This window comes from Erythrolamprus reginae, chromosome 7 (genome assembly GCF_031021105.1).
Source record: "Erythrolamprus reginae isolate rEryReg1 chromosome 7, rEryReg1.hap1, whole genome shotgun sequence".
In the NCBI taxonomy this organism is placed as follows: Eukaryota; Metazoa; Chordata; class Lepidosauria; order Squamata; family Dipsadidae; genus Erythrolamprus; species Erythrolamprus reginae.
In genome coordinates this window covers 61536838-61555887 of record NC_091956.1, presented here as the reverse complement: position 1 = coordinate 61555887, position 19050 = coordinate 61536838, and the positions used below count along the sequence as shown (strand labels likewise).

The 19050-nt window shown below is 38.1% G+C and overlaps 1 protein-coding gene across 1 annotated transcript in view; it reads right to left on the bottom strand.

Moving 5' to 3' along the window:
• Window positions 1–19050, bottom strand: part of FAT4 (FAT atypical cadherin 4) — a 135996-nt gene that overhangs the window by 20954 nt on the left and 95992 nt on the right. The window contains exons 9-11 of the mRNA XM_070757692.1: window positions 13871–18220; window positions 10448–10552; window positions 6466–6773 (exon numbers count right to left, since the gene is read on the bottom strand). Coding sequence (XP_070613793.1) covers window positions 6466–6773; window positions 10448–10552; window positions 13871–18220 — 4763 coding nt within the window. The remainder of the gene's footprint in view (window positions 1–6465; window positions 6774–10447; window positions 10553–13870; window positions 18221–19050) is intronic.

Genomic DNA, 19050 nt, shown 5'->3' with positions numbered 1-19050 from the left:
ATTTGGAATTTAATCCCAAACTTATTGCCTTTTTAGGATTTATTTTCACACGTCTCCAAAATGCATTCCCAAGAAACCACATGTCAAAAGGCATCAGGGCTGCTGGTAGCTGTTCTGCCGGTGTGTCCCAACCGCCCGTAATCACAGAGTAATTAGTCCAGAAAGACACATACCACACGATAGAAGCAAAACCAAAAGTCTTTATCAACAGAAAAGCAGAAAAAACTCCCTTTTTAAATGTCAAAGGGATTTTCTGGTACACACAAGGCACAGGTTAAATGCAATCCAATTTCTCACCCAGTAACTGGGAAATTGAGTCCAATTCCAAAGTCCAGAAAGTCCACACACAAGTCTTGAACAGGGAAACAGCAAAACCACGATCTTGATGAAACTATGAATCAGATAAACTTCCACAAGACTAAATCAGCACGCTGCTCTTTTTATCTGTAGCACTAATTACAGCAGCCCCACAGGTGGCCTCACTTATCTCCTGTAATAATCCTTCAGTTGTTCTCTCCTATGCATCACTCTCTGCATGTGTGGGTCTGTCATAGGTTCTTGTTCAGCGTCCAGGGATGATAAGGAAGATTGATCTCCTCCTGGGCTGTCTGCCAAACTCCCCTCTTCCCTGTCACTCACACTTCCTTGGTCAGAGGAGACTTTGTCAGCAGATTCTATCGGGAGCAAAACAGGCCTGTGGCATGTGGATTTCCCCCCCCACATCCACCTCCACATTCCTTGGGGCAGGAGCTGGGCCAGAGCTAACCACAACAGTAGCCAAGTGCTAAGGCAAGATTTATCTCTGTTTCTCACTGTCTCTCATTATAATCTTCCTTCCTCCCTCCCTTCCTGGTGGCACCCACAGACAGGCACTGACCATACTGGATCCGCGACATCATTGTAATGTCGCCAGTGGTCACTACCGGTTCAAGTGAACCGGTATGAACAGGGAGGTACCCACCTTTAAATGGAAGTATATAGTTTGTATCAAGGACTTCTTATATCACACATGATGATTTAAACACAAATTGAACAGATCAGGCATGCCAATAATTTTGCACCAATGAAAGGATAAAAACGTAAAATGAAGGCAGCAAACTTTCAGATTTTTTTCTAGAAACAACATTCTCATAATGTAGCAGACTGTAACACTTACATGACAAAGAAAGAAAACTGATGTTAAATTAGTGTTCCATGGTTATTTAATTTCCATATCAGTCTATATGAAACTGTTTAGATAAAGTGAAACATTCCCCTAAGCTACAAATAAAAATCATGCAATCTTGTTATTCAAAGATGGCACAGTTATTTTATCATGGACCCAATTAAGATTAAGAGTCTGATTAAGATCCTGATTATCTTTTTGGTAGAGTGGTTTGCCACAGATTCATTTTAAGAAAAGGTGCAAACAAGCCAAGAATCCTAATCTGGAACAACAGTGGGCACATAATCAAGCTGTAAATGTAAATATCTATGCTGAATTTTTTTAAAAGTCACAGTAAAATATAATGATCATATATTTTGCATTACTCAAAAACATTTTATGTTATTCAGTCTAAATCGTACAGGAAACTATTTCAGATGGCAAGCTATCACGTAAATGTTTTGTTCCACACTGAAACAGGATTGCCAAAGCTGACTCAAATGGACCAACATCTTTAATTATATTAAAGCTGATTTTTATCACTTCTTTTGGATGAAAAGAATAAGAGGAAATTGCTACGTTATGGATGTTCTTTCAACTTGCCGTTGGCCTTGGGCTACAAACATGCTGTATCAGAGCTCATGAAAAAGATTCAGAGTCTATACAGTACAATACACTACTGAAGTTGAATTAAGAATTCTGATGAATAAAAATTCATAGACCCGATGAACCAGAATCAGAGTGGCCGTAACAAGTAATTGTTATAAGACAGCGAGTCCTGGTTCTACAAGAATAGCCTACCCCCTGGCTTCCGCTATATCGACCTCTCCCAATCATAACTGTGATACTCAGGCTCTGCAACATCCTGGAGATCCTCTCCCCCACCCCAGTGACCTCCCTCCTCCCTGGCAGGTACGTTATTCCATTCACATCATATCTAAACCCCCATCTGTCATATCTAAACCCCCATCTGTTTCTGTTTGTACACTCAGTAGAGGGGGCTCTATTTACCCCACACTAAACCCACTCCCTCCCAACAGCCCCCATTCACCCCAATATAAACATTTAATCTATAAATCGGAGAGTTATTGTTAATTGACATCAGAGAGTTATTGTTAATGGCGAGTATTCTGAGCAGAGACAGGTTACAAGCAGTGTGCCACAAGGGTCTGTTCTGGGTCCTATTCTTTTTAATATGTTTGTGAGTGACATAGGGGAAGGTTTGGTAGGGAAGGTTTGCCTATTTGCCGATGACTCTAAAGTGTACAATAGGGTTGATATTCCTGGAGGGGTCTGTAATATGGTAAATGATTTAGCTTTACTAGATAAATGGTCAAAGCAATGGAAACTGCAGTTTAATGTTTCCAAATGTAAAATAATGCACTTGGGGAAAAGGAATCCTCAATCTGAGTATTGCATTGGCAGTTCTGTGTTAGCAAAAACTTCAGAAGAGAAGGATTTAGGGGTAGTGATTTCTGACAGTCTCAAAATGGGTGAGCAGTGTGGTTGGGCGGTAGGAAAATCAAGTAGGATGCTTGGCTGCATAGCTAGAGATATAATAAGCAGGAAGAGGGACACCTCTCAAAAGACATCTTACAAAACAATACTATAGAGGGATATAGCATTGCTTCCAGCTGTACGGATTCAGCTCCCGTGATCTTAGAAGCCGATATCTTAGAAGAACTTGAACGATTAAAGATAAATAAGGCAATGGGTCCAGATGGCATCCACCCCAGAGTTCTTAAAGAACTCTAAAGTGAGCACAAGAACAAGGGGACACAATCTGAAGTTAGTTGAGGGAAAGATCAAAAGCAACGTGAGAAAATATTATTTTACTGAAAGAGTAGTAGATCCTTGGAACAAACTTCCAGCAGACGTGGTTGGTAAATCCACAGTAACTGAATTTAAACATGCCTGGGATAAACATATATCCATTGTAAGATAAAATACAGGAAATAGTATAAGGGCAGAGTAGAGGGACCATGAGGTCGTTTTCTGCCGTCAGTCTTCTATGTTTCTATGTTTCTATGAATTACAAAAGATGGTAAAAAAATAGTAAAATTATGCACTAGAATACTTCAAGGGTAGTCTGTAAAAGAAATGTCTGTTGGCATTGTGACAACACACAAAAAGATGTAGGTTGCAGGGTGATAAATGACTTTCTTTTAACTCCTACACAACTGAGTCTGCAGGGCAAGCACCTAAAAGAGAAAATTTTGGAGAGCAGGGAGGAAGAAGCAACCAGAGGAGGAAGAGGAGAAGAAACAGCGTCCACCAAAATCTTCAAGCTGGCTGTTCACTAGGGGCACAGAAAACAAAATTCCAAAACAATAAAAGTAAAACAATAAATATACAGTGGAACCTCGACATACGAGCAGCTCTACTTACGAGCTACTCGAGATAAGAGCTGGGAGGGGAGCGACATTTTTGTTCGCCTCCCGAGCTCACATTCGGGATACGAGCGCCAAGGAGCTGTCTCCTGAAGCCGAACGCTAACTTCCGCGTTCGGCTTCAGGAGACAGCTCCTTGGCGCTCGTATCCCGCGTGTTTTAAAAGATTGCAGCCGGCCTGGGGGGCTCGGGGGGGGTGCTGGCAAGCCCCCCAGGCCGGCTGCAACCTTTTAAAACACGCGCGCCGCTTCGCAGCTGTCTCCTGAAGCCGAACGCTAACTTCCGCGTTCGGCTTCAGGAGACAGCTGCGAAGCGGCGCCGGTGTTTTAAAACGTGGCAGCCGGCCTGGGGGGCTTGGGGGCTTCCACAGAGAAGGCTCTTCCCCTGGGTCCCACCAGCCATCATTGTTTAGTCGATGGTACCCGGAGAAGGCCAACTCTGTGGGACCTAACCAGCCGCTGGGATTCGTGGAAGGAGGCTCCCCTCGAGCCCCCCAGGCCGGCTGTGACGTTTTAAAACACGCGTGCCGCTTCGCAGCTGTCTCCTGAAGCCGAACGCTAACTTCCGCGTTCGGCGGCAGCAGTTTTTTTTGTTGTTGCACGGATTAATTGACTTTACATTGTTTCCTATGGGAAACAATGTTTCGTCATACGAGCGTTCCGACTTACGAGCCTCCTTCCGGAACCAATTAGTCTCGTAAGTCGGGGTTCTACTGTATAAGTATAATTCAATTTTCTGATTTAAGTATAGTGTATCTATTTTGACTTACGAGATTTCATTTTCTAAAATGTTTATTTGGTTATATTCAACTACATGTTTTCATGTGGGGTGCCTCAGGGGTCGGTCCTCTCCCCCCTGCTATTTAACATCTACATGAAACCACTGGGTGAGATCATCCAAGGGCATGGGGTGAGGTATCATCAGTACGCCAATGATACCCAGCTGTACATCTCCACCCCATGTCCAGACAACGAAGCAGTGGAAGTGATGTGTCGGTGTCTGGAGGCTGTTGGGGTCTGGATGGGTGTTAACAGACTCAAACTCAACCCTGATAAGACGGAGTGGCTGTGGGTTTTACCTCCCAAGGACAATTCTATCTGTCCATCCATCACCCTGGGGGGGGGATTATTGACCCCCTCAGAGAGGGTCCGCAACTTGGGCGTCCTCCTCAATCCATAGCTCACATTAGAGAAACATCTTTCAGCTGTGGCGAGGGGGGCTTTTGCCCAGGTTCGCCTGTTGCACCAGTTGCGGCCCTACTTGGACCAGGAGTCACTGCTCACAGTTACTCATGCCCTCATCACCTCGAGGCTCGACTACTGTAACGCTCTCTACATGGGGCTACCTTTGAAAAGTGTTCGGAAACTTCAGATCGTGCAGAATGCAGCTTCGAGAGCAATCATGGGCTTCCCTAGGTATGCCCATGTTACACCAACACTCCGCAGTCTGCATTGGTTGCTGATCGGTTTCTGGTCACAATTCAAAGTGTTGGTTATGACCTATAAAGCCCTTCATGGCACCGGACCAGAATATCTGCGAGACAGCCTTCTATCGCACGAATCCCAGCGGCTGGTTAGGTCCCACAGAGTTGGCCTTCTCCGGGTACCATCGACTAAACAATGATGGCTGGTGGGACCCAGGGGAAGAGCCTTCTCTGTGGCGGCCCCAACCCTCTGGAACCAGCTCCCCCCAGGACTGCCCCCACCCTCTTTGCCTTTCATAAACTTCTTAAAATCTACCTCTGCCATCAGGCATGGGGGAACTGAGACATCTCCCCTTGCCCATGTAGTTTTAGAAATTGTAGAAATTGTTCATGTTCCTAAGACTCCATACTCTGAAATAACTGAAATCATAATAGCTTTTGCCTAGAACCATATGAATGAACATAGAACGTATGTTCTATTCATACCTACAAGTTTGGATATGTCTCTCTGTGTTAATTTCACAGATCCTCAATATGCTTAATTTGGTTTAGCTAAACATGCCTTGATTTTACACTAAGATGTTAAAATTATTTATTTTAGGAAATTATATATGCCCAACTCGGTACTAGTGTACAAAGATATGATGTTGCAGTATAAAACATTGGAAAACTATTATTTTTGTCTTTAATATGCTATTGTGTCCACAACTGCACTAATATTCCTTTTTTCATTATTGAATATGTTATTATTAGTTAAACTATATTTTAACGTGGGTCCTGGATTTCTTACTTGTTAATGGAAAAAGACAGAACTTGTCTTGGTGTAGTTTGCCTATTGCCTTGTATATACTATGCTTCAAAGTTATACAGTTTCTTATGTTTACATTTATTTTTAACAATATTAATCAATACTAATTAGCAGGGATATTATTCTCTGTTTTAAAATAATAAGATGTGCTGTTTCATAATATGTAAAATAATTACTTGATATTCCATTTAAAACCTAATTATTCTATTTTTGCTGGTGATGAAAAAAGTTTGATTTGTTGATGATGGTTAATTTAAAGCACACTGTAAATGTAAAAGTTTTCCTAATGAAACTATTTTTTATCAAATTGAAATGCTTAGAAAAAAATCCATGAAAATATAGCTTATTTTATAATTTGTTCAAATTGTGATTTCTTTTTTTTAAAGTGCTAATTATATTTTCTTAAGATACAATGGTTTATCCAAAGAATAAAAATTAATTAATCCCTTAATTAGACTTCAGTAATTATTCCACCCAAGTGTACCAACTGATTAGAGTAGGAAAGACATTAATCCCCTTCATTAATTATTCTCATTTTAGATTTATTCCTTTGAAGCAGCCATTACATGCTTAAGAATATTCTTTTAAAACAAAGAAGCTTGTCCAGTTTCAGCTATAATTCTGCTTAAAAAACCCCTTTATTTGTACTTAATACCCTGAAATAAATTGGAGCTTAAATTCCCATTAAAAGAATGCTTACCATTCCTGCCCTCCGAGCAATAACAGTGTGAAATTGTCCATCAGACACCTTCTTTGCTGTGGTAAGTTTATATGTCCCACTGCCAAGATTGTATGAAAATCTCAACCTTTCTTCTGTTATCTCAAGGGCCAAGAATTCTGCCCGATCACCAGTCTGGTTGTCATAATTATATAACATAAGAGCATTACTTTTAATAGTTGAAAACTTGATGTAAATATAATTGTTGTTTGGATCCATACTGGGGAATTCCATGTACGATAATTCTTCAAATCCATAGCTATTTACTTCACAATGTTTTCCAAAAACACCTGCAAAAATAACACAATCAGCATCAGTATTGTTGTACAACATTCCAGAACTAATTAAATATCATTAATATTAAATAATATTAATAAAATAAAATAAGTAATATTTCTTAGATTTCTCTATTGTGATTTTAATAAGCTTGGGTTTTTTTCATAATTATAAGTGAAACAGATCCTGTTAACAATTTAATATAGTTTAAAATATACATCAAGAGAAATAATTTAAAATTTATTTAACTTATTATACATATTCCAACATCTATTTTAAAAAGGGCAGTAGTTCAAGTAATATTTTTGTTGGTTGAATGAAATATATGTTTATATTTAATTTGTGTGCTTCCTTTTTAGGATGCTAGTATTGTTTTATTATATTTAATTTTTTAACTTTACTTATCATTAGAGTAAAGGTACTACTTAAACAAAAACAGAGCTCTGAAATAGAGGAACAAAGCTAATCATAAAATTAATAATTTCAAATAAATATAAATTACTTTTGTGGATACTTTGGTCTTTTTATTTGAGTTTAAAAATTTAGTAAATTTGAGTTACTTTTGAGTTATTTGATTTATATATTTTAGTTATTTAATTTTTTAAATTTACTTTTTATTGGTGTGCAGTAAATATTATCTGATTTGGATAGACAAGTAAATATATACTAGTTATGATTACAGTCCTGGGAGAATGATCTTACGGGAATGAAATATGTTGAAGCCTAAGTTGATGGAAATTTATTTATTTGTTTGTTTGTTTGTTTGTTTGACTTCTATGCCGCCCAATCCCGAAGGACTCAGGGTGGCTTACAACAGCGGTACAAATATAAGAATAAATACAAAACACTAAAAGAAGTTGAATAGTTACCTGAGATTAAAACATAACAACTAAAAAAACCCATTAAAAAGTTATTATTAAAAAAAAAGAAAAACACACTCATATACATACACACCATTCTTACAGTTGGCCATCAAGCTGTGAATTTATGGCCCCCAGGCCTGTCTGCAAAGCCAGGTCTTCGTAGCTTTGCGAAAGGCCAGCAGAGTGGTAGCAGTATGGATATCGGGGGGAAGTTGGTTCCATAGAGCCAGGGCGGCCACAGAGAAGGCTCTCCCTGTGGCCCTGCCATCCTGCATTGCTTAGTCGATGGGACCCGGAGGAGGCCAACTCTGTGAGCTCGTATTGGTCTCTGGGAGGTATGCGGCAGGAGATGGTCCCATAAATAGTCTCCAAACAAAGACATCTCCAAACAAAGTAAAATAGCTATAATTATTCATCCTTTGATAACATTACAATTAGCTTATTGTAAGGGATTCTACATGAGTATGCATGTAAACAGGTTTTAAAAGCTTCAATTGATATTAAATGAAGTAGCTGCTTATTACTGGACCCAGGAAGAATGATATAGCATTCTTTATGTTGTGGTTGGCTCTGGCCCAGCTCCTGCCCCAAGGAATGTGGAGGTGGATGCAGGGGAAACATCAACATGTCATAGGCCTGTTTTATTGCCGACAGAGTCAGGTAGTGAAGTTTCCTCGGAAGAAGAAGAAGGTGGGGGTGACTTGGAAAGAGGGGAGTTTGGCAGACTGCCTAGGAGGAGATCAATCATCCTTATCATCCCTGGATTCTGAACAAGAATTTATGACACATCCACGCATGCATAGAGTGATGCATAGGAAACAACAACTGAAGGATTATTACAGGAGATAAATGAGGCCACCTGTGGTTGGGTGGGGCTGCTGTAATTAGTGCTACAGATAAAAGAGCAGCCTGCTGTTTTAGCCTCATGGCAGTTTATCTGATTCATAGTTTCATCAAGATCGTGGTTTTGCTGTTCAAGATTGTGTGTGGACTTTCTGGACTTTAGAATTGGACTCAATTTCCCAGTTATTGGGTGAGAATTTGGATTGCATTTAACCTGTGCCTTGTGTGTACCAGAAAATCCCTTTGACATTTAAAAAGGGAGCTGTTTCTGTTTTTCTGTTGATAAAGACTTTTGGGTTTTCCTTCTATCGTGTGGTGTGTGTCTTTCTGGACTAATTACCCTGTAATTACGGGCGGTTGAGACACACTGGCAGAATAGATAGCAACTTATAGGATAAGAAAGAATAGAAGTAATATTGGATCAAAAGACAATTGGTATAAGAGTAAAACCAAGGGATTGCGAAATACTGAATTTGATGGATTTGAGAAAACAGAAAGAATAAAAGTTGAAAATAAAAAGTCAGATAAGATTAAGAGGACTAACAAGAACAAAATTGAGCCCCTTCATTATTTTTGCTCAGATTAGCAAAGGAAGGACATTTTATAAAGGATTGTCTCTCAAATATCATTTGAGACAACAGGAATGATCCAACTCTTCTCTCACTCTAACAATAATTTCGGGAATGAAGGGAAACCGAGCCAGCTGAAACCTATGAATATATCTAAATCAAACAATTCTATTTTGTATGAACAGTGGTAATTTAACATGGATTTTAAGTTCATGCAAGACTTGCATATGATTATAGCCAGATGCTGTATTTTCTTTTACATTTTCTATACATAGTAGCCTCACAGTCTAAGCTAGTAATTTCTGACTTCTTCTATAATTACTACCATGTTCAGCATTTGTCCTGCAAAATGCCTTTCTGGCTTTATGTGTACATTTTTAAAAGATTATTGTCTGGAAAAACTTAAAAATGGATGTAACTCTTCTAGTGATTATATAGTTTGATGGTACTATATCTTAAACCTGTTAGGAGAAATTTGTATAACTATGAAATTATAAATATTAGTTTTAAAAAAAATAAATCTTGTGGCAGAAGTTACAAGATTTACATTCTTTTAAATCCTAAAGAATGATGAAAAATCAGCCCTGTAATGCATTTGAATTATTTAAAGGTCAAGATTACACATAGCAAAAAAGAAGTTGTATTAAGTTGGACTATTTGACCAGAGATAGACTATTCGTGCTGTGAGAATGCTGAACAATGCTAAGATTGCAGGTGGAGGTGGTACTGTATACAGCAAACTGTATAAGAATTCCACTGATATAAAACAAATTCAGTTATATTTCCTTTCATTCTCTTATATTTGCTTGGTTTATCATTTCTTCGTCATTTCTTCTCTTTAAGTAGGATTTCTTATCTTGAAAGGACAAAACCTTTTTGATTTTCTATAAAATTTGCTAGTCTGTAAAATTCCTTCCTAAAATAAATTCTTTTATTTTACTATACTGCTTCAGCAGTCTATTGATTGCTGACTATCCGTTAGACTGAAATATTCCACAAAATTTGAAATTGTTAGCTTATTAAACATGATAATTGCTTATTTATTAAATTATAAAATTTAATTTAGTACAGACAAAAATAATACAGGAAAGAAATTTTCTTTTTAATATTGGATGTTGAGAGCAATTTAACACAAGATAATTTAATTCAAATTCCAAGAATTATATTAAATAAGAAGCTAGACAAATTAACCAGGATGACTCTATTTACAGATTTAGAATATGTAGCATGAATCTGAATATTGTTTAATTATTGGAGTAGAACAAAGGAACATGCTTTTATGTATTCCGTATTAGCACATGGCCTTGCATTTAGAATTTTTAAAATGCTTTCTGTATTAAGGACTAGAATACCAAATGGTAGAATTCTCTGAGTGAATCTAAATGAAGGAGAAACAGAAACATTCTTCCTTACCAAATGGACAATGACAATAGTATCCTTCCACGCCATTTTGACAGGATCCCCTATTGAAACAGGGATTGCATTCACAATAGTTGATGCTGGAGTCACAGTTTTTTCCTGAAATATTCAAGAGATCTATTGTTATAAATTTATTCTATATATATTTGCATTCAAAATTTTGTCTCTCTTTATATGCCTAAGTTTAACGAACACCAAATTAACAATTCAATGAACTTATGAACCGTTCATATTGCCCACTTCATCTAAACTAGGATTAATTAACTGTTATTTCATAATTACATGACTATTAAAATTGTTTTTTGGACAACTGTCCCTTAGTCAAGAAATGGAGATTAGCATCATTCCCTAGAGCAGTGATGGCGAACCTTTTTTCCCTTGTGTGCCAAAAGACTGTGCATGCACACTATTGCACATGCGTGAGTGCCTACTCATAATTCAATGCCTGGGGAGGGTGAAAACAACTTTCCCTGCCCCTCCCCCCAGAGGCCCTCTGGAGACCGGAAACAACCTGTTTCCCAATTTCTGATGGGACCAGTAGACACGTGTTTTGCCCTCCCCAGCCTCCAAAGGCTTCCCTGGAGCCAGGGGAAGGTAAAAATGCCCTCCCCCATCAGCTCTCTGGAAGCCAAAAATGCCTTCCCAAGGCTTCTGTGCAAGCCAAAAATCAGCTGGCCGGCACACACATGCACACTGAAGTTGAGCTAGGGCAACGACTAACATCTCTGAGACCGCCTTCTGCCGCACGAATCCCAGCGACCGATTAGGTCCCACAGAATCAGCCTCCTCCGGGTCCCGTCAACTAAACAATGTCGGTTGGCAGGCCCCAGGGGAAGAGCCTTCTCTGTGGCGGCACCGACTCTCTGGAACCAACTCCCCCCGGAGATCAGAACTGCCCCTACTCTTCCTGCCTTCCGTAAACTCCTCAAAACCCACCTTTGCCATCAGGCATGGGGGAACTAAACATCTCCCCCTGGACACATTTAATTTATACATGGTATGCCTGTGTGTGTGTCTGTTAGTATATGGGGTTTTTTAAATCTTTAAATATTTTAATTAATTGAATTATTTATGATTTGTTTTACACTTGTTGTGAGCCGCCCCGAATCTTCGGAGAGGGGCGGCATACAAAGCCAAATAATAAATAAATAAATAAATAAACATGCCAGCAGATATGGCTCTGGGTGCCACCTGTTGCACCCGTGCTACTGGTTCTCCATCACTGCCCTAGAGTCAGATATTGCTGATATAGAAACCTTTACATTTTTATTAAATATGTAGCATGGGAGGAAACAGCCATAGTTTTTAAGAAATCAGAAATCAGGTTGGTACCCCATGTTAAGACTCAAACAGAAGTTGCCCTAAATTCAATGGCATAAGTCATCTCTTAATTCATGAATAGTGCATATATGAGGAATGTGGCAAGAATGGTATTACATCCAGTAGTTGGTATGATACAAGAGAAATGGACAAAGTGACATGGTTAAGGCTGCAATCTCATAAGAAAACAGATTTAGATAGATTTTAATCAATGGGCTGAACTTATATTCAAATTTAAATACAAATTGAAATGGGACATTAATATATCTCTGGAGTATGTTTGTGTGTATTTGGTGCACATATTTACCGGAATCTTTTTTAATGCAGAAAAAAAAGCTGCTGGGGCAGGAACCTTTGTAGAATTAAACTAGCACATTAAGAAATAATTATAAACCCTTGCTGACCTGTAGTAACAGTCCTTTCAAAGTTCTATTTTTTATTTTTAACCATAGCCCTAAAATATAAATTAAAAGCACACGTTCTGCATTTATCTTTATGCTTCACATTCTTTTACTTTTTCATGTACAATTATTTAAAACTGGGACATTTGAAATGAGAAAATAGCATGTTCAGAATATTTGTATGTGCATGTATGATATAGATCTATAGACCTCAAAAATGTATGATATGTATTACTCACATATGGATATAAATTTTAAATATTTATGTTTTTACAGAGGAAGAAAATTACAGACCTATAATGTAGCTGTGCCAAGCAATAAGTATGATAGTCAGGTATGGGAATCAGTATCTTCATTAACTACTATGCATGAACATACTACTACATATTGCTGGCCAAATAATCTGATTTGCTCAGTCAATGTGTAACACAATCTCATATAATTAGATTAATTAAATCAGTTGATCAATTATGAATAATTACGTACGGCTTCGAGCACAGTAGGCAATGCTTCTGGAATTTCCATAGATGCAATGCAACAGGTGCTTCTTATGCCAATAATGATTTAGGCAACATATGCCAGTTTCTGCATGCTTTTTAAACAGTGATGCATCTGACAGCTCTTGCTGTTTAACTTTTGAGATGTTACATGAAGTTAGGCCTATGAATTAATAGATTTCATACAGTGGTTCAATATCCTGATTATTCAACAAAGTTATCAGATGGACAGAGTGGAACTTTGCCAGGGTTGAAGCTGTTTTCTGGCACATCTCAGAAATCCAATCTCTAAGGGAAGTCTCCAAGGCTTACAGTTTATTTTTAAAATATGCAAATTATGTTATAAAACTGCATCTAAATTTTATATCGGGACACATTTGATAAAATTATTCTTAGTATAGTAATATATAAGATGTCATTCCTGTGGAAAGCTAATTGGACAAAGCTATTCTTCTCCATGACCTTTTCCTTTAAATTATATACAGTGATACCTTGTCTTACAAACTTAATTGGTTCCGGGACAAGGTTCTTAAGGTGAAAAGTTTGTAAGACGAAACAATGTTTCCCACAGGAATCAATGGAAAAGCGATTAATGTGTGCAAGCCCAAAATTTACTCCTTTTGCCAGCTGAAATGCCCATTTTTGCATTGCTGGGATTCCCCTGCAGCATCACAAAAACACAGAAGTCCAGGGGTGGGGTTTCCCATGGAGGGGAGCCTCAGGGGAATCCCAGCAGCGCAAAAACGGGTGCTTCGCTGGCAATGTGTGCTTTGCTGGCATCCCATCGGCGGCGGTGTGTTTGTAAGATGAAAATAATTTGTAAGAAGAGGCAAAAAAATTTTTAAACCTGGGTTTGTATCTCGAAAAGTTTGTATGACGAGGCGTTTGTAAGACGAGGCATCACTGTATTTCAAAAAGAAAGATTTGTTTGCTTATTATGAAACACTCAAGAAACAGATTTGTTTCTTGTTATTTGCATACTTTTTATCTATGCAAATGAGAGACTAGTCAGGAAAGAATAAAATTCATATTATTAATGTTGGCAGCATTTAATGCTGATTTCTTGAGTGATAACAACATTGGGGATATAGCCCAACTATCTTCAACAGAATCAGAACAAAAAATTACAACCAAAAATTAAGCCCATTGATACCATATTTCAGTTAATAGGAACTACACATGCAGAAATAATGCCTTACCTGTATAGCCAGGTTTGCAAATACAGTTGAAGTTTCCTGGGAAGTTCTGGCAGAGGGCACCATTTTTACAAGGGTTGGACAGGCATTCATTTACATCTCTCTCGCAGGCTATTCCAGTAAAGCCACTGGGACAACTGCAAGAGAATCCTCCTACCAGATTATGGCAAGTTCCGCTATTGTGGCAAGGAGATGGGGAGCATTCATCAACATCGGTTTCGCACAGTGCTCCATCATAGCCTGGCATGCATCTGCAGGTGAAAGGCTGAAGAGGTTCATTTGCCATAATAATGACTGGCACACTGTCATAGCTTCTTAATTTAGGATTCACAGCCAGTTTCTTCAAGCAGCTGCCTCCATTTTGACAAGGGTTTTGTAAGCAAGAATCATGATCCACAGATTGTATTTGCACCCCACTTTGGCGAAAGATAATTTCCTTGATGCTTTCAAAGAAAGTAATCACACTACCAGGATTCACATACTGGTAATTGTTCCGTTTCACTGCTACCATCAAAAACGTTTGATTGTTGTCCTCAAAAATCCCATAGAGTTGTACTGTAGTTCCTAGTCCAGTTAACTGGGAGTTGGCGATCCGTAGAAAATGAAGATAATGATTAGTCAAAAATTCTTTCAAGGTTGGCACACCCAGATGAAGAAGAATGCTATTATCAAGTGTGGCATTATTGAATCCTGAAAAGAAAACTCTAATGACATTAGTAACAGACTTATGCACGCCATCATTGCTTAATACCGTCAGGTCAAATGTTCCATCTGTTGATCTTGCCAGGGAATTTAAGTCACAAGTATTTAGTGGAATAGTGAAGAGGCTTGTAACTCCTGATGTAAGGGAACATTGAAAGGTATCTAAAATATCAGGATCCTGAGGTTTTACACTGCCTAAGGTTCCACCAGAAAACAGATTTCCATAATAGTGAACAAAGATCTCTACTGTTCTAGGTTGAGATGGGTTGTCGTTTTTGTCAATTACCTTTATGTGAACTGTTCCTGTGGAAGACATCTGAGGAATGCCTGAATCTCTCGTAATTACTGACAAATAGAAGTCACTGATTTGTTCTCTATCAATTTCTCTAGTTGTGGTTAAAACTCCAGCAGTACTGAGAGTAAAATAATTAGTCACTGTACCACTGCTAACCAAATAATAAGAAAAGGGGCCTTGATTTGGAGCAAGATCAGGGTCAGAAGACTGGAGGGTCATCACAAATGTCCCTGCCCGGCTATTTTCCATTATTTCTCCTTCAGTGGTAGAAAGAATGGGGCCATTGTCATTGATATCTTCCAAAGTTACTAATAAAGAGGCACTGCCTGTGGCTGATGGGCTTCCAGAATCAATGGCTAATATAGAAAGATTGTAAACTGGCAAGGCTTCTCGGTCAAGCTCTGCAATAACTGTAACCTGCCCTGTCTGTGGGTTAATAGAAAAGGCACCATTGTTGTTTCCATGACCAATAAAATAGGAGAATCTATTCCAGCTAGGGAGAGAATCAGAGTCAAAGGCACTTACAAATGTGACATGGGTCCCCACAGGAACACCTTCACTGATTCGAACATTGTAGGACTCCAAGTTGAAGATGGGGGGATCATTGGCATCTAATATTGTGATATTCACGACCACTTCATCTATATCCGCACCACGGATGCTCCCCGCATTTTTCGCAAGCACTTTCAAAGAGATCCGTTCTTCCTTTTCTCTATCAAGAGGACCTGTGACATAAATCTGCCCACTACGGCCATCAATCCGAAAACCCTTTTTTCTGCTGCTACCAAATATTAAGTAATGGACATCTCCATCAATCCCTGAATCACGATCACTTGCAAAAATTTCTCCTACGACAGTTCCTTTAGAAGCAGCTTCAGAAACCTCAAAATAGTAAAGCTTAGATACAAACCGTGGCACATATTCATTTGTTCCTCTTAAATGAATGTTGACATTAGCAAAGCTACATTTGTCCTCATCAGGGACGTTAAAGGCTTTTATAGTTAAATGATAATTCTGCTTGGTCTCGTAATCTAGGAAGCCTTGAGTAGTTATAATTCCAGTGTTAGGATCGATAACAAACAAGTCACTGTCTGAAGACTGAACAGCATAGGCAATCACAGCATTATGTCCAGAATCAATATCAGTTGCATTGAGATGAATAACAGTTGTTCCACTAGGAGCATTTTCTAAAACACTGGGAAAATACTCTTCTGGGCTAAAAGTTGGAGAATTATCATTCACATCAATAACATTCACAATGATACTACAGTATCCAGTTCTAGCAACCCACCCTCCATCTATAGCACTTACAGTAATCTCATGTTTTTGGCATAACTCATAATCAAGGGACTTGGCAAGATATAATGTGCCGGTAGATGAATTAATTGCAAAGCACCCAGCCTCATTTCCAGAAGAAATATTATAGTGGATTACTCCATTCATAGCAGCATCTTTGTCCCCTGCTGACATGGTCCTGAGAATTGCTCCAACAGCATGACTTTCAGGAACTGTAATACTTAAATGTCTTTCAGAAAACTCTGGTGTATAGTAATTTTCCTCTGTTACTGCTATTTGTACAGGGACTTCTGATGAGAGAGGGGGATTGCCTTTGTCTTTAGCTTTTATTTTTATTAGAAAGCTTTTATTCATTTCATTCATCAATGAAGATGCTACTGAAATCCATCCAGTCTTACTATCTAAACTAAATTTATCTGCAGGGTTTTTATTTGAAATACTGTATTCAATTTCTGCATTCAGACCAAAGTCCTTAGAATCAACTGCAGTTACTTTAATTAGTTTGGTCCCAATGGCTGCATTTTTAGTAACAGGTGTAAAATATCGATTGAAGACAAACTGGGGTGCATTGTCATTGCTATCCACAACATTTATTGTGACTGTAGTCTCACTCACCAATCCGGGACTGCCTCGATCTGAGGAAATAACTATAAAGCTGTGTCTGTTAAGATTGGCATGGTTAGTCGCACTGGAGTTTTGGAACTTTAAAGGCTGCTTACTGAAAACCTCTCCTGTAGATGCATTAATTCTGAAAAACTCTGATTGAGATTTGATGAAATAGAAGACTTGTCCATTAGCTCCCTCATCTGGATCTGAGGCAGATATCTGGATCACTCTGGATCCAACTTCATTACTTTCAGGGTAATCCAAGTAGTAAGATGGTTTTGTAAATCGTGGGGAATTGTCATTGATGTCTGTCACAAATATGGTCACATCTGTGCTAACAGTCCAGCCAGAGTCATGTGCTGAAACTCGAATCCTGTAGCGATCTGTATCTTCTCTGTTTAGAACCCTGCTAATTGTAATATCTCCTGTGCTAGGATTTATAACAAATGGTATATTTGTATTTCTTATTGAATATCTGCTGATTGCATTGATTCCAATATCTTCATCTGATGTTGTGACTCTTGTGACAGTGTAACCCAAGGGTGCGTTTTCAGGCACAAGAGCACTAAATATCTGAGAAAATTTGGGTGCATTGTCATTTTCATCTAATACATTGATAAGTACTTGGACCACTGCACTTTGTGTAGGAATACCTCTATCTGAAGCTTTGACAGTTAGAGTATATTGGCCTACTCTTTCCCTGTCTAAAGGCCTGATACTTTTAATTTCACCAGTTGTATGATGAATAGTGAAGCTGTTCTCTATATTACCATTAATTATTTCATAATTCAACTGTCCATTGGGCCCATTATCCTTGTCCACCGCAGCTACAGTAATTATTTTAGAAGGTGAAAGGTTTTCTATTACTTCAACAAAGAATGGATCCTGGCCAAATAACGGTGCGTTATCATTTATGTCTATTACTGTTATTTCCAGTTTTAAATAAGAAGAGAATGGTGGGAAGCCCATATCCCTAGCCTCAATCCAGACAATGTATTTCTGTACAGCTTCATAATCTAAAGGCTGGCTGATTGACAATTGCCCTGTCAATTGGTCAATCTGAAAGGTACCTCCAAGGTTGCCACTAGCGATATAATACGACAAAGAATCACCTCTCGATGATACCCCAGAAACAGAAGTGATGAAAGTGCCAACTGCTTGGTTTTCAGGAAACATGAATTTGTGCTGTTTAGTTTGCACTTGAGGAAAATCAGCTCCGTTTACAAATCTTACAGTCACAGTTGTGGAATCAGTCTTTGGAAGCACGCCACAATCATTGACGTTCACAGTAAATGTGATTTCGGACGTTCCGGAAAGTCTGTCGGCCACCATAATTGCTCCTCTTGATGGATCAATGTGGAACTTTTCAGAATTTTTCCCCGAAAGGGAATAGTGAAGTTTAGCATTAGGGCCTGCGTCAGCGTCTGTCACTGTCACGGCAAATACAAAAGTACCTAGAAAGAACAATTAAAAAGTTTGGATCAGTGCTGTAACAATGAACTTATTCAGTCTGGAACTGTCATGCTTTGGATAACATTGAATCATCTCTTATTCCCCAAAACAAACTTGAGTGAAAAAAAAGTTATAGGAAGGAATTGGTGAATGTTTTTGTTTTTTTTAAAAAAATCCCCAACATTCATGGCAGCAAACATGATGGCACTGAATTCTGAGTAATCTTTTATATTCAGCTGCCAGTTATAAGCAGATGCAGATATTTTGTGGTATTTCAAAAACTTTTGTACTAGCTTAACTGTCTCTTAAGTTATTTTATTTCAACCACAGATTGCTTTATGAAGAATATAACTCCCCCCCCCCTTCAAAACAAACTGCTGCAATTTGAAATCCCCTTGACAACATTACTTTTAACCATTTTTGGGCAGGATTTTTCATGAAAATTAAACTTATTCACTAAAAATTTATTTTGAAAGTCAGGATTATGAAACAATTCTAAAGAGAGTTTGAATTAAATTTTTACTGCACAATTTTGCTCCAATAAATATATACTGTAGCACATTGTGACATATTTATTAGAGTGAATTTTAATTGCATTGAGTAAGACCAATTTAGAATTTATTATTATTATTATTATTATTATTATTATTATTATTATTATTATTGTTGTTGTTATTTATTAGATTTGTATGCTGCCCCTCTCCGTAGACATAGATAAGATATACAACTTAATACATGTATACAAAGAATATCAACATATTGAAAAATTGAAAATAATAATAATAGTAATAATAATAATAATAATAATAATAATAATAATAGTAATAATAAT